Source organism: Molothrus aeneus, chromosome 16, assembly GCF_037042795.1.
Source record: "Molothrus aeneus isolate 106 chromosome 16, BPBGC_Maene_1.0, whole genome shotgun sequence".
NCBI classification, from domain to species: domain Eukaryota; kingdom Metazoa; phylum Chordata; class Aves; order Passeriformes; family Icteridae; genus Molothrus; species Molothrus aeneus.
The window spans coordinates 1,726,207-1,740,974 of record NC_089661.1 but is presented as its reverse complement, the minus strand read 5'-3'; the positions used below and the strand labels follow the sequence as shown (position 1 = coordinate 1,740,974).

Genomic DNA, 14,768 nt, shown 5'->3' with positions numbered 1-14,768 from the left:
CTGGCTGTTGTGGCCCCCAGGCACGCTGGGGAAGTGAGGTGCTGCCTGTGGGGTGCAGATGCTCCTCCCCATGGCCACCTCACCCACCCTGCCCAGCGAGGCAGCTGGCACAGCTGGACTTTGAGCCCCTTATCAGGTGCTGGAGGTGCCAGGAGGGGAGCGGAGGTGCCGGAGGGGTGTGGAGATGTCGCCTGCAAGGGTGTGAAGGGGCTACACCCAGCTGTGGCACCCCCCTGCCAGGGGCACCGCATGGGTGCAGCCCCTAAACCCCTCAGGGGCACCCAGTGGGTGCTGCCCCACTGGCTGCCAAGCCCTGGTACCTGTCAAGGTGTCGGGGTGGCCCCCCGGGTACTCTAGGGGCGCATGAAAGGCCCTTTTGTACCTCCTGCCGCAGGCAGGGCTGGGGCTCGCTGCCAGGGCGGAGGCACACGGTGGCACACGGTGGCTTCCTGCCCGCCCCGGCCCCGCCGTCCCCGCCCTTTGCCCAGCCCCGCGTTAATGATCCACCAGCCCCAGCAGCCACCGGCGTGGTGGCAGCGGCAGCAGAGCCGGGGGTCCTTGGCACGGGCGGCTCGGGGAGGCTGGCAGCTCCCTGCCCTGTGCCCCAGCAGTGGGATAAGAGCGGCTGCGGGCAGTGCCCAGCGGGCAGAGCGGCAGCACCATGGCCACGCTGAACCTGCGCGCCCTGACCTCCTGGGTGGGCATCGCCCGCCTCCTGGCCGTCCTGCTGTCCTGCCTCTCCTTCAGCTTGGTGGCTTCCACCGGGCACTTCGAGGCTCCCTACGGGACGTGGTGCATGTTCACCTGGTGCTTCTGCTTCGCCGTGACGCTGCTGGTGCTGCTGCTGGAGCTGCTGGAGCTCTACCCCCTGCTGCCGCTCTCCTGGGATGACTTCACCTCGGCTTTCTCCATGCTGGCCGCTCTGATGGTCTTCACCTCCTCGGTGGTGTTCCCTGCCACGTTCATCAGCAGCCACTGCAGCGGCAGCCAGTGTGCCCGGCAGGCCGTGGCCACCACCACCTCCTGCCTCTGCTTCCTCGCCTACGCCCTCGAGGTGTCGCTGACCCGCGCCAAGCCCGGGGACATCAGCAGCTTCCTCTCCACCGTGCCCGGGCTCCTCAAGGTCTTTGAAGCCTACGTGGCTTGCCTGATCTTCTCCCTGCTGGATAGGTCTGAATACACAAAGGAATCTGGCCTGATGTGGTGCGTGGCTGTCTACTCCATCTGCTTCATCTTCACCCTCCTCATCATCATCTTCACCATCGGCCGCTGCCTCACCTACATCCCCTGCTCGCTGGAGAAGGTCTTGGTGGGCTACAACGTGCTGGCCCTGCTGATGTACCTCACTGCCGTGGTCCTGTGGCCCCTCTACTGCTTCCGGGGCCAGAGCCGCCCCAATTCCTGTGGCAAGAACTGCCCTTGGAACAAGAACCTGGGGGTCACCTTCCTCACCATCTTCAACCTCATCGCCTACTTGGTGGACCTGGTCTACTCCACCAGGATGGTTTTTTTCAGGGCACCTCCCTAAGGGCTCGGGGCGGGGCTGGGGACAGTGGGACTCGGCTGGTGCTGGCGGAGCTGAGGAAGAGGCTGGGTGCCTCGGAGAGCTCCTTGTGCCCGCGCTGGGGCAGAGAGCCAGGGGGTGACCCAGGGGTGCGCTCAGCCCGGGGCCCCAGGGGCTGCACAGACAGGGTGGCTGGAGGGGCCACCAGGGGCTCCCGAAACCACGGAGCTTGAGGGGGCTTTGGGATTAAATTGGGTCATTTTTCACTTGTTTCTGCCTCCTCTTTCTTCCCCTTCCCAACCTTCTGCAAGATCACTGCTAGGGGTGAGAAACTGGGGGGCACCATGAGCACTGGGAGCCGTGGGTGACTCTGGGGGGCACCAGCAGCACCGTGGGGGCACCAGGCTCTAGAAAACCCTTCCTACTCCTTGTTGACTCGGCACTGGAGTGAAGCAGGGCATGACCAGGAAAAGCCCGGCCCGGATGCCTTTTTCTTGGCACCTGCACAGGGCCCTGCCAAACAGGTTCAGGAGGAATGCAGCTGTTGAGGGGGCTGAGAGCCCTCCAGGTACTTGTCACCAGCATGGCCAGGTCCTTGTCACCACCACAGTCACCCCAGTGGGAGCCCTGCTGGGTTTGGTCCCAGCCACGTAGGCTGAGTCCCCCTTTGGGGAACGCTGTGGTGTGCCCTCCCTGGGGGAAAATGGGGAGGGGGTGGCTGCCGCCATTGCCACCAGAGCTGGGGGTGCTGTCACACACCACGGGGGACAGTGGCACCACAGGCTGGTGTGTGGGAAGGAGGCAGAGGTGCAGGCAGGCAGGGAAGGTGTGCCAGGGCAGAGCTCCTGGCACTGCTCTCCCGGATGTGGGATGGGTGCCCGTGGGGCACCCTGGCAGGTTTTGGGGCCACTGTCCCCATGCTGTTCCTTCTGCCACTGCTTGTCCTGGCCACAGCCTGGGGCCATCCCTGCTGCCTTGGGGCCGTGTCAGGGCCCATCATCACTGCCCTGGGGTTCACAGGGTGACACAAAGTGGGGTCCCCACCACCAGGAGGTGGCACAGACTGGCAGTCACAGAAGACCCCACAGGTGCTGGGCAGGTGGGATGCTTCCGTGGCCACTGCAGTGCTGGGTCCCAGCAGTGCCAGTGATGGCAGCACCACAGGGTGGCCTGGGGGGCGTCCCCTTTGCCTGATCCCTGTCCCCACAGTGGCCATCACGCTGGCACTGTTGGGCCACCCCCCTGCACCCCAGGCAGCGGGGCTGGAGATCATGGCAGAGTTTTTGGAGGAAACAACAGGAAAGTGACAGTGGTGAGGCACAGCTGGGTACAGCAATGCCCAGGATGATGGAGATTGGCAGAGGAAGGAGGACGGGAGGCGCAGGGAGTGACAGCAGTGTCACTGCTGATGAGCTGTGCTGGTGGCTGTGGGTGGCACGTGGGCAGTGCCAGCACGTGGGGAGTGCAGAGGCTGGGGGGACACGGGCCAGCCTGGCAGCGGGGTGCGGGTGAGTGGCTGGAGGGGCTTTGGGGGTTCCCGGGGGGGCCCAGCCCAGGAGCCCCACGGGGGCATCTCCCAGCTGGGACTCACGGCGGTGCTGGGGGCCCCTGGGGGGACCGGAGACCTGATGGATGAGGGAAGCCCCGGGGCCGGTCTGTGCCATGCTGGGTGCCCCGGGGCCGGTCTGTGCCGTGCTGGGTGCCCCGGGGCCGGTCTGTGCCGTGCCAGAGGTGCCCCGGGGCCGGTCTGTGGCGTGCTGGGTGCCCCGGGGCCGGTCTGTGCCGTGCCAGAGGTGCGTCGGGGCCGGTCTGTGCCATGCTGGGTGCCCCGGGGCCGGTCTGTGCCATGCTGGGTGCCCCGGGGCCGGTCTGTGCCGTGCCAGAGGAGCCCTGGTGTTGGAGGGTGTCTCGGTTCCGTGGTGCCGGTGTCGCTGTCACTGCGGTGCGGTGCGGTGCCGGTGCCGGTGCCGGTGCCGGCGCCAGTGCGGTGCGGTGCCGGTGCCGGTGCGGTGCGGTGCCGGTGCCGGTGCGGTGCCGGTGCATTCCTCCCCCTAGGGGTCGGTGTGCCGCGGCGCGGGAGGCGGTGCGGGGGGCGGCTCGCTCCTGCGCACGGCCCGGGACGGCCGGGGCACGGCGGCGGCGGCGGCGGCGGTGGGAGCGGGCACCGCCGCGGGCCGGTGAGTGCGGGCAGCGGGGGCGGCCCGGGGGGGATGCGGCCGCGCACAGCGCTGGGGAAGGGGCGGCTGAGCCCGGCCGGGGGGCTCCTCCTTTTCCAGCCGGCGGGGGCCGGTCGGAGCTGCCGGGATGGGGAGGGGAATGCCGTGCCCTGCAGCGTTCCGGTGAGTCCCCGGGGTGTCCCCTCCCGTTTGCCGGGGCTGCCTCTGCCCGCGGCTTTGGGGTTCCTGCACCTGGCACCAGCACCCAGCCCTCTGCCCCGTCGGCAGCGTGTCCCTGTGTCCCCCAGGGATGCCCCTCTAGCCTCAAACGGCTTTGTGGCCCCAGGGACATTCCTGCGTCCTCCGGTGCCCCAAAGCTGCCCTTGTGTCCCGCTATGACCCTGTACCCCCAAGGATGAACCTGTGTCCCCAGCTGGACAAGTCGCCTCCAGACAAAATCCCATGTGAGCCCCCATCTGCCCTTCCAAGGCTTGACCCCCTATCCGGGGTGACTTTCAGGAAGGCCCACATCCCCTCCCTTCTCTGTGGGGCTGGGGGGCACATCCAGGAGCCCCCCCAGCTGTCCTGATGCTCACTCTGAGCATCTCCAGCCCTGGCAGTGTGACAGCCTGGCAGTGCCATGGGTGTGGTGGGTGCTGGGGGGCAGCCCCAGGGTGGTGCTGCCTGGGACAGGTGCTGGGGGAAGCCTCGGGGAAGGGGATCCAGCTCCTCCATCAGGGACAGGATCCTCTGCTCCCGGGGAACACCCCTCAGGACAGGACAGTGTGGGTGCCCAGAGCTGGGTCTCCAGGAGCACCGGGCAAGCCTGACCCCATCCTCATGTCCCTACAACCCTCCTGCCACACTGGCCACCACAGCCGGGTGGGGGACATGGCACCCCGAAGGGACGGCACCCTCTTTTGGGGGGACACGTGTGCTCCGAGGGGATGCGTTTGTCTGCCTGGCAGGGAAGGGGTTAAGGCCGGGAGGGTTTTGGGGTGCCGGGGTGTCCCCAGCTGGGTACACCCAGGCTGCTCCTCGCACGGGTGACCTCACGCCACTGCCATGGCAACGGCTCGTGAAGTCACCGCGAGCGGGGCGGCTGCTTCGAGCCGGGGGTGCGGGGACGGCAGCGCGGGAGGCAGCGCCGCGTCCCCCCCGCTCCCTGCCCCAGCATGAGCCCTGTCCCCGGCAGCGCCTCCGCCTGACCCCCGTGCTGCCCGCCGTGCCCGTGTCACCCCGCCCGAGGTGTCACCATGCTGGTCAAGGAGTACCGCATCTGCATGCCGCTCACCACCGAGGAGGTGAGGGGGCCGAGCGGGCACGGACACGCCGGTGGAGGGGGGTGGCTGCGGGTCTCACACCCAGGGCACCGGTTCCTGCCCCGGGAGGGACACGGTGACTCCTTTGCTGTCCCCTCGTGGCACTGCTGGTGGAAGGGATGGGATGGGCTCGGGGTGTGCCGTGCCAGGGCCGAGCCGTGCTTTGGGGTGTGGGTGTGGGGACAGACTGTCCTGGGCACGGCGACCTCGGGGCACAGCGCCCCACGGCAGCACCGGGCACAGCAGGACCAGGGGATGGAGCAGCAGGGGGGTTTGGATGCCCATGGCACACCAGGGACCATAAACTCCATCCCTGCTCGGGCAGGGAGCCTGAATGCCATTGGCAAACAGTGCTGGCAGCTGGCAGCATCCCTAGGCAGAGGTCTTTCCCTGGTGCCTGCTTTTTGGGGAGTGGTGCCCACCCTGGGCAGTGCCATCCCTCCTTGGAGGCACCTGGGGAAGGTTTTAATTTAGGCAGAGCGGGGTGGTAAAATCCTGCTGGCGATTGCGGTGGAGGATGGGATCTTCAGCAGAACAGTCCATCCCTTATTGCACAGCTGCATCCCCAAACACACATCTACACCCTCATGGCTATATACCTGACACAGATATATATATATATATATATATATATATATATATCCAGATATATCATATAGACAATATCATACAGACATTTCTCCCTGGCTCCCATCCCCAAACACACATCTACACCCTCATGGTTATATACCTGACACAGACACATCCAGATCTACCATATAGACAATATCATACAGACATTTCTCCCTGGCTTCCATCACCAAACACACATCTACACCCTCATGGCTATATACCTGACACAGATATATATATATATATATATATCCAGATATATCATATAGACAATATCATACAGACATTTCTCCCTGGCTTCCATCACCAAACACACAGACAATATCATACAGACATTTCTCCCTGGCTTCCATCACCAAACACACATCTACACCCTCATGGTTATATACCTTACACAGACACATCCAGATATATCATATAGATGATATCATACAGACATTTCTCCCTGGCTCACAGATAGTTTGCCAAGCAGAAAACCTCCAGGAATCTGCAAGGCACTGGGAGAGCACAGGGAGAGCAGGATCCAGCCCCTGCCTGGGAGCTGGGACAGCCCAGGGACATGGGAGATCACACAGGGTGCCCCAGGAACCCCCTGCCCTCGGCACGGCTCAGGCTCTGCCACCCCTTGCTCCGTGCCTCAGTTTCCCCTCTGGGCAGCATGGCTCAGCCCCCAGGCGGTGTCACCGGGGCCGGGGGCACTGAGGGCGGGCTCTGTGCTTGCAGTACCGCGTGGGGCAGCTCTACACCATCAGCAAGCACAGCCACCAGGAGAGCGAGAAGGGCGAGGGCGTGGAGGTGGTGAAGAACGAGCCCCACGAGGACCCCGTGCACGGCCCCGGGCAGTTCACTGAGAAGCGAGTCCACCTCTCCAGGTGAGCCTGGGATGGCTGCAGGGGGCACTGCGGGGGGGGCATGGCAGGCAGCATCCTCCAGAATCCCTGGGGAACCTCCTTCCTGGGTCCTGGACACGCTGCAGAGTGGCTGATTCCCAGGGTTACCCCCACTATTTCCTGGGCTCCCTCCATCATTTCCCGGGGCTGCACCCATCTCCTGGGGTGCACTGATCTTGGGGGGCTGCACCCATCTCCCAGGCACCCACCCATCTTCAAGGGCTGTGTGTGTGTCTCCCAGTGGGGTCCCCAAGTCTTGGGGTGCACCCATCTTTGGGGTGTGCATCCAATTTTGGGAGCTGCCCTTATCTCTCAGGGTGTACCCATCTCCTGGGGTGCACTTGTCTTCAGGGGCTGCACCCATCTCCTGGGGTGCACTTGTCTTCAGGGGCTGCACCCATCCTTGGGAGCTTTGGGTGCACCCATCCTAGGGGTTCACCCCTCTCTGGGGGGCTGCCCTCCTCTCATGGGGCGCACCCACCCCAGGACATGCACCCACCTCGTAGGGGTGCACCCCTCTCCCTGGTGGGCACCCAGCTCTGGGTGCTGCTGGGTGCCTGATGGGGGGCTTGGCAGTGCCCTGGCCCCGGGGGTGTCACCGTGGCCCCCGGCAGCACTGTCCCCATGTCCCCTCAGCTGCCTGCGGGCACGGGCTGCTCCCCACCAGGAGCTGCTGGTGTGAGACAGGTTATTTTTAGCTGCAGCACTCACGATTCCCCTCTCGCCTGAAATTTATTTATAACGCCTGAAAATTAATCAAAACTCACCTCCAGAGCCCCCAGGGGGCCCGATCCTGCTGGGGGGCTGGGGGGGGACAGGAGCACCTGGAGGCTCGGCCCTGGGGAGGTGGAGGGGCCCTGGGGAAGGGGTGAGGGTCCAGGATGGAGGGTGGGTGTTTCTGGGGGAGGGGGTCAGGGTGTCTGGGGAGGAGGTGGGGAACCTGAGGGCACTGGGGTGGAGATGAGGAGTTGGCACAGATCCCTGGGGGGTCCTGGTGTACAGATGAAGGTGCTGGGAGGTGGCAGGGGTCTCTGGGGGTGCTGTGAGGGGCAGGTGATGATAGAGAGGTATAAAGGAGGGTCCTGGGGAGGTAACAGGGCTCCTTGGGGGTGTTCTGAGGTACAGGTGAGGGTCCTTGGAGGCATCCTGGAGTGGAGATGAGGGTGAATGGTGAGGAGCTGGGGCAGGGGTGAGGGTCCTGGGGAGGTGACAGGGGTCCCTGGGGGTGTGCTGATGTGCACACGACAGTGTTGGAATACAGATGGAGGTGCTGGGGAGGTGGCAGTGGCTCTTGGAAGAGGTGCTGGGATGCAGATGAGGGCCCTGAGGTGCAGGTGAGGGTCCCTGGGGTGGAGGTGAGGGTGCCAGGTAGCAGATGGGGTTCCTGGGGTGGGAATAGGGATCCCAGAGCCAGGCTGTGTTTGGCAGTGCAGGGCTGGGTGGCACCAGCCATGTCCTGTCCTGAGGGGGTCCCCTGACACGGTGCCCACAGCAAACTGCCAAGCTGGGCACGGGCAGTGACCCCCCGCATCTTCTACATCACCGAGAAGGCCTGGAACTACTACCCCTACACCATCACAGGTGAGCCTGGGCAGGTGTGGGACGGGCACCCCGGGCACCCTGTCCCTGCCCAGTGAGGCAGGGCTGCAGAAGCAGCCCCCAGTCTCACTGCTCCCTCTCTCCCCTGTGATATCACCCGGTGATGCCACCCTGGGATGCCCAATGTGCCATGGTGTCCCTGCAGAGTACACGGTAAGGGGCTAGCATGGGATGACCTGTGCCCTCCCCCAGCAGCTGGCTGGGGAGGGGGTGCTGGGGCATTTTTGGGGGTGGGTGTCCTTTGGGATGGACATCCTTTAGGGGTGGGTGTCCCTCAGGGTGGGTGTCACCATGGGGGTGGCCCTGGGGTGGGTGTCCTTAGGGCTGGGCACCCCTCAGGGCAGGTGTCCCTTGGGGCTCAGATTTCCTTGGGGGTGTGAATCCCCTGGAGAGGGTGTCCTTGTGGCTGGGTGTTCCCTGAGGATGAGCATCCTTGGAGGTGGGTGTCCCTCAGGGGTGGGTGCCCTTTGGATGGGTGTCCCTCAGGATCAGTGTCCCTGGACTGCACATCTTTTGGGGATGGGCATCCTTGGGGGTGGGGTGTCCCTCAGGGTGGGCATCCCTGGGAGTGGTGTCCCTCGGGGCACAGCTGACAGCCTCTCCCTGCAGTGCTCCTTCCTGCCCAAGTTCTCCATCTACATCGAGACCAAGTACGAGGACAACTGCGGGGACAGCGAGAATGTGAGTGAGCAGTGCAGCTGAGAACTGGCAAACTCATCACCTCGTGACTTGTGGCCTATGTCACTCACCCTCCCTCCCCTCCCCAGATCTTCCACAGTGACAAAATCCTTGGTGATCACGAGGTCTCTTTCCTGGACATCGCCTTCGATGAGATCCCTGAGCGCTACTACCGCAGCCTGGAGGTACCAGGGCTGGGGATGACCCCTTGTCTCCTGTCCCGAGGGGGGACTCATGACCCTGATGCTCCCCATCCCCCCAGGACCCCCGTTTCTTCAGCTCGGCCAAGACGGGCCGGGGGCCGCTGCGGGAGGGCTGGCGCCAGCACACCAAGCCCATCATGTGCTCCTACAAACTGGTGAGCGTCAAGTTCGAGGTGTGGGGGCTGCAGACACGCGTGGAGCAGTTTGTGCACAAGGTGAGGGGGGCCCAAGGGGGGCTGGGGGGCACTGGGGGGGCAGTGACAGGGTGCTGACCCCAGTGGTGTTGCAGGTGATCCGGGACATCCTGCTGATCGGGCACCGGCAGGCCTTCGCCTGGGTGGACGAGTGGTGCGGTGAGTCCGTGGGGGCACACGGTGGGGAGGGTGCCCATGGAGGGAGGGGCTGCAGGGCGGACTGCTGATGCCACTGACCCCACCACAGCTCCTGCTCCTCCTCTGCCTGCACTGCTGCCTGCATTGCCTGCGCTGCCTATGCTGCCTGCACTGCCTGCATTCCTTACCCTGCCTGCACTGCCTGCATTCCCTGTCCTGCCTGCACTACCTGCATTCCCTGTCCTGCCTGCACTGCCTGCACTGCCTGCACTGCCTGCATTCCCTGTCCTGCCTGCACTGCCTGTCCTGCCTGCACTGCCTGTGCTTCCAGCTCACCCCTGCCTGCACACGCTCCCCTGCACCCCTCGGGGAGGATGGGCAGAGGGGTCCCAGCACCCTGCCTGTGCTGCCTGCACCCCCATTCTGGCAGGGACACGCGCTGCAGGCGACTGCCACGTGTGGGCACGGGGACGGGAGCCCTGGGTTTGGTGACAGCTGGCAGTGGGTGCCAGGCCATCCCGGTGAGTGGCTCTCTGCCTTCCAGACATGTCCCTGGAAGAGGTCCGGGCCTTCGAGACTCAGATGCAAGTGGCCACAAACCAAAAGCTGGGGAGCCAGCACCCCTAAGCCCCTCTGCCTGCCGGGGACAGACACCCCGGACCCCGCCTTGCTGCCTGGGGGTGGGTGCAGGCAGGGGGGCTTGTGCCCCCCCTGCACCCCGCGGTGGAGTGTCCCCCCTCCCAGCTGCCCTCCCTGCGTGTCCGCTGCCTGCGCTGCCTGCACTGCCTGTCCGTCCCTTCCCGCCTGCTGTCTGGGCTGGCGCTGGAGCTGGGGAGCTGGCTGCGCTGCCCATCATCCCCTTCCCTGCCCGTCCCCCTGTCCCCTCCTGTCCCGCAGCTCGGTGGGGAGCCGGGGCGCGGGGCGCAGGCTGCCCGGGATGAGGGGTGCCGGAGGCGGCCGTGCCGAGCGGCCCCAAGCCCGGCTGTGCTCGGCAGGGATGACGATGGAGGAGGTGCGGCGCTACGAGCAGGAGACGCAGGAGGCCACCAACGAGCTCATCGGCCTGGTGGCACCGGCCATCTCGGTCAGCGAGGTGGGGCAGCCCACGGCCACGCACTCGGCCCCTGCCAGCGCCCCCTCCACCCCTCTCAGCGACGAGGCCCCCGAGTTCCTGGCTCCCCCCAAGACTCGCCCGCGGAAAAAGTCGGCGCCGGAGACCCTGACGCTGCCCGCGCTGCGGGAACGCGCTGGCGCCGAGTGACGCCGGCAGCGCCGCTCCGTGCTGGACTGTGCCAGCTCTGCCGCCCGGCCCGGCCCCGCCGACAGGCGCAGAGCCCAGGGAGGGACCCGGACCCGCTGTCAGGGCGCTGGCAGCCCTGGAGTGTGCTGGCCTCCCTGAGCCACCGTGGGTGCCCACTCGGGTCAGTGCCACCACTGCCATGCCAGACCCGTTGGCTGCACCAGGAGGGGACGCCAGGCCAGCGCGGGTCCCCGGCAGCGTCGGGCGATGCCGTGGGAGCTGCTTCCCTCTACTCCGCCCGCCCCGGTGTCCGCAAGGGCCACCGAGGCTGGCGAGCAGTGGGGAGCTGCCAGCTGGCGCCCATTTGCTGTGGCCGGGCTGGTGGCCAGTGCCAGGCTGGAGTAGTGCCCTGCAGGGTAGGCACCAGCGTGGGGTCACGGTGAGGGTGACGGTGACAGTGATAGTGACGGCCAAGCCTGGGCTGGGGCTCCCCACCGGACCCCAAGGGGCTGCACAGCCCCATGCACAGCTGGTCCCACAGTCAGGGTCCCCTTCACTGTCCCTCCAGAGGCCGTGGCTGCTCGAGGGGGGCTGGGGTGGGCTCAGCCCTTCGTTTTCTTTAGGAAAACAAAGGCCTTTTTGGAAATAAAGCTCGAGACACGGCAGCTGGTTGCTAATAGTGATTTATTTGGTGCTGTGGAAGGGGTGCCACGCCTGTGCTGGGGTGCAGTATCCCCCAGGCCTCCATGTGTGCAGTGAGGGATTGCTGGATCGCTGATCTCAGGATGCAGAGGGTCCTGGATGGGCAGCAAGGCTCTGGGGGTTGAGTAGTCAGGGCAGGCAGGAATCAGCCCAGCCCTGGGCCAACGCCCCCAGCCACAGCAGCAGCACTGGGCTCTCCTCCCTGCCAGCCATCATCATCCTCCAGCTCCTCAGCCCCCGGCACAGCCTCTGCTCCCAGCAGGGCGATGTAGTGGGAGCTGCAGTAGACGGGCGGCTTGTTGGGGCTCGAGTAGACCTGCTCGGGCCGCAGGGAGGCAAAGGGGTTGCTGGCATAACCCACAATGTGCATCTCCAGCTCCACAAGGATCTGCAGGGAGGCCTTCAGCTCCTGCTCACTGCCAGAAGAGAGGACAGGCACGGTGAGTGGGTGTCTGTGCCGGCTCACCGGGGCTGTGGGCGGGGCTGTGCTCACCTGTACACGGTGAAGAGCACGGGCAGGCGATAGTCCCGCAGCAGCAGCAGGGTGGGCAGCCAGCCCGCCAGCAGGTCTGGGCAGGCATGGAAACCTGGGGGGACACAGCCATGAGGATTCCACCTCTTTCCCATCCCACCGTGGCCCCGGGGAAAGCTGGCTCCAACTGCATCCATTCTGTGCTGGACACCCCGAGTATGCAGTGAGTTTGGCAGCCCTCAGCAAGGGGGGGGTCTGGCTTTCCATCAGCATGTGGGGCACCCCATACTCTGTGTCCTGGGCTAAGCCACAGCACCAAGACCTGAAGGGAAGAATGTGTTTCACCTGCAGGTGGGTGACACAGGCAGGGGACAGAGTGCCTGGTGGGGAGACAAAGCAGCCCTGTCCCAGGGGGTCCCCCCAGCTGCCCATTGTGCCTTGGTGCAAAGCCCTGAGTACATCCCAGGCCACCTTCAGGCCCAGCCACAGGTGCTGCCAGAGTGCTCAGGGTGGTCCCTGAGCCCATGTGCCCCTAGATGTCCCTATCCCTGCAGCAGGGTGTGAGGGTCTGACCCCTCCATGGCACAGGCACTCACCCGGGTGAAAGCCCACCACCAGATCAGGAGGGGCGGCCAGCTTGGTCTCCACGTGGCTTTCCCAGAAGTCGTGGTAGAGCCCCTTGTAGCTGCTGAGATAGATCTTTCCCCGGGGCGCCAGCGTGGTCAGGGGTGGCCTCATGATGGGTCCATCCACCACATCCACCCCCACCATCACCATCTCCACGCCCTGGTGCCCCGGGAACATCCGCGTCAGCTCGTCGTAGTCCGTCAGCCGCGTGTTGAGGGTCTCCACGTGGGAAGCCCCCACCACGTGCACGGTGAGGGGCCTGGTGAGGGGGTCGATGCCGAAAAGCCGCAGTCCCAGGCCGATGGTGAGCGGCCGCGAGTGGAAGTCGGTGACCAGGCGCCGGATGGATTCCCGCAGCTCCGCGTCCTCCGGCCGCGGCTTCCCGGCGTTGGCCCACAGCAGGGTCATGTAGCGCCCGGCCACGATGGCACCCAGCTTCTCCTCCAGCTGCTCCTGCATGGAGAACCAGTCCTCCCAGCCCTTCACGTCCCAGGCAGGTTTTGTCCAGGTGTCCGTGGGAAAGGGGATGTCTCCTGGGGGGTCAGGAGGGTACAGCGGTGGTGCCACAGCCCAGGCTGCCTGTCCCACCTGTGCTGTGGGAGAATGGACACCACATCCCACCACAGGACCTGTGCAGCCCAGGATGGGGATCCCAGGGTGACACATGCCTCACCTGTGAAGATGAGCCACTCCACCAGCCGGTCCAGGGCCACCAGCTTCAGCTTCTTGCAGAACTTCTTGTGCAGCGGCCAGTTGGCACGCTGGCACGCCACGCCGCAGTAGTACACATTTTGGCACCTGGGCAGACAGGCAGAACGCCCAGCCATGGGGAGGGGGGGCACGATCCAGCCCACCCAGCCTGGTTCCCTGCCACCCCCTCTCAGGGTTGTGTCACTGTTCCTAGGGGTGCCAGTGGCTGGAGCTGGGCACTGGGGTCAGACACCCCTCACTTCACCCAGCCAGCAGGCTGGAAATGAGGGATGGATCCATCCCTGTGCCACCAGACCATCTCCCCACCATACCTCTTGCAACGCCGGAGGCTTTTGGGGTCCGGGAGGGCATCGGGGAGCTTCTTGCACTCAACACAAAATTTGAAGGTGTCTTCCATCTTCTGGAACATGTCAAAATACGTCCGGATGCCGAAATCGCTGCCGCTCTTCCTCCCGTCCATGGCAGACCTGCAGATGCCAGAGGGTGAGCAGAATCCAGTCTGCTGCCACAACTGGGGGGCTGATTCCTCTGAGGCTGCCAAGATTTTTAGCTCCAGCCAGGAGCATCCTGGCCTGGGTGGGGACAGGGAGCCAAGCACTCTGGAGGGGTCCACCCAGGAGCCCATCAGAGCCCCCGGTGGGCTGAGCCGGGAGGGTGGGATGAGCCATGGGAGCTGCTCCAGCTGCTGGGGGCCACACGGGATGCTCTTCGCGGAGGAGGGGGTGGGGAATAGGCACCCATGGGTGCTCACTCACTTGTAGTCCTCATAGCTTTTCATGTTGAGCTTCTGCAGGATGACGTGGGACAGCCCCGGCACGTTGCGGTCCATGGCCTGGAAGCCCAGCGAGTCCACATCTGGAGCCCTCGCCGCTGGCTCCTTCGGGGCCTTCTTGGAGAGGCCGGTTTTGGGGGCAGCGCCTGCGTTTGGCTGGGCCGGGGTGGCTGTTGGAGAGAGAGGTGCGGGCGAGGAGGCCGGTCCGGGGGTCCCGGGGTGCTGCCGGGGTCCCCCGCGCCGCCCGCCACCCCCACGGCGCCTCCCGCCCGCCATCCCGCTCCGGTCCCGGCAGCGCCCGGAGATCCCGGGCAGTCCCCGGCGCCCGCCACGTCCCGTCCCGTCCCGCGGCGGGGCTCAAATGTCAGCCCCCGGGAGCCGGCGGTGCAGACGGCCGCGGCCCCTCGGAATCAGATAGCGGAGCTATTCTGGGCATCCCCTCCCCGGGAACGGGCCAACCCGCTCCGGGGGTCCGGCTCCCGCCCCAAAAGCCGGGCTGGTGGCAGTGGGGTGCCCCAAAACCCTGTAGCAAACACTGCAAACCTTCGGGGGGCTGCCCAAACCCCTGGGACCCCTCTGTGACCATAGGGACACAAAGTCACTGTCCCATCCCCTCGCCATAGGGACCCCATCCCAGTGCGGACACCCCCCCTCCCACTGCCTCAGGGCTCCCAGCGGGGTGTGAGGGAGTGCCTGGGTGGGCACCACGGCCTATGCCAGCCGGGGCGGAGGCCAGCAGTGGGCTCTGGGATGCAGAGCCGCGCACGCCAGGCTGCAAAGGGGGACACGGTGGCCGGAGAGCACCGCCCGCTCACACGGGACGGCTCGGGGGGACCCGGCCCCACCGGGGGCTGGTGAGGGCTGCCCACACCCATCATGGCGGCGGCCGCGGCCTCACGGGCACGCCCCCAACACGCGGGGCTGGGCCGGGGTCCCGCGAGGTTTCGG

General features: G+C 65.7%; 2 protein-coding genes and 1 pseudogene across 2 annotated transcripts; 2 read left to right on the top strand and 1 right to left on the bottom strand.

The window, feature by feature from the left end:
• Positions 1–65: 65 nt before the first annotated feature.
• On the top strand, positions 66–1,770 carry LOC136563704 (myeloid-associated differentiation marker homolog). The gene has a single exon (XM_066561257.1). It carries the CDS (start codon positions 662–664, stop codon positions 1,526–1,528), a length of 867 nt encoding a protein of 288 aa, XP_066417354.1. The 5' UTR covers positions 66–661; the 3' UTR covers positions 1,529–1,770.
• A 2,940-nt stretch (positions 1,771–4,710) lies between these two features.
• On the top strand, positions 4,711–11,201 carry LOC136563705 (cytoplasmic phosphatidylinositol transfer protein 1-like; annotated as a pseudogene).
• A 5-nt stretch (positions 11,202–11,206) lies between these two features.
• MSS51 (MSS51 mitochondrial translational activator) lies at positions 11,207–14,096 on the bottom strand. Its single transcript, XM_066561253.1, has 6 exons — positions 13,804–14,096; positions 13,360–13,515; positions 13,011–13,135; positions 12,307–12,870; positions 11,732–11,825; positions 11,207–11,654 (listed from the first exon to the last, which is right to left on the bottom strand). The coding sequence occupies exons 1-6, from the start codon at positions 14,094–14,096 to the stop codon at positions 11,384–11,386; spliced, it is 1,503 nt and encodes a 500-aa protein (XP_066417350.1). The 3' UTR covers positions 11,207–11,383.
• Between the last annotated feature and the right edge of the window lie 672 nt (positions 14,097–14,768).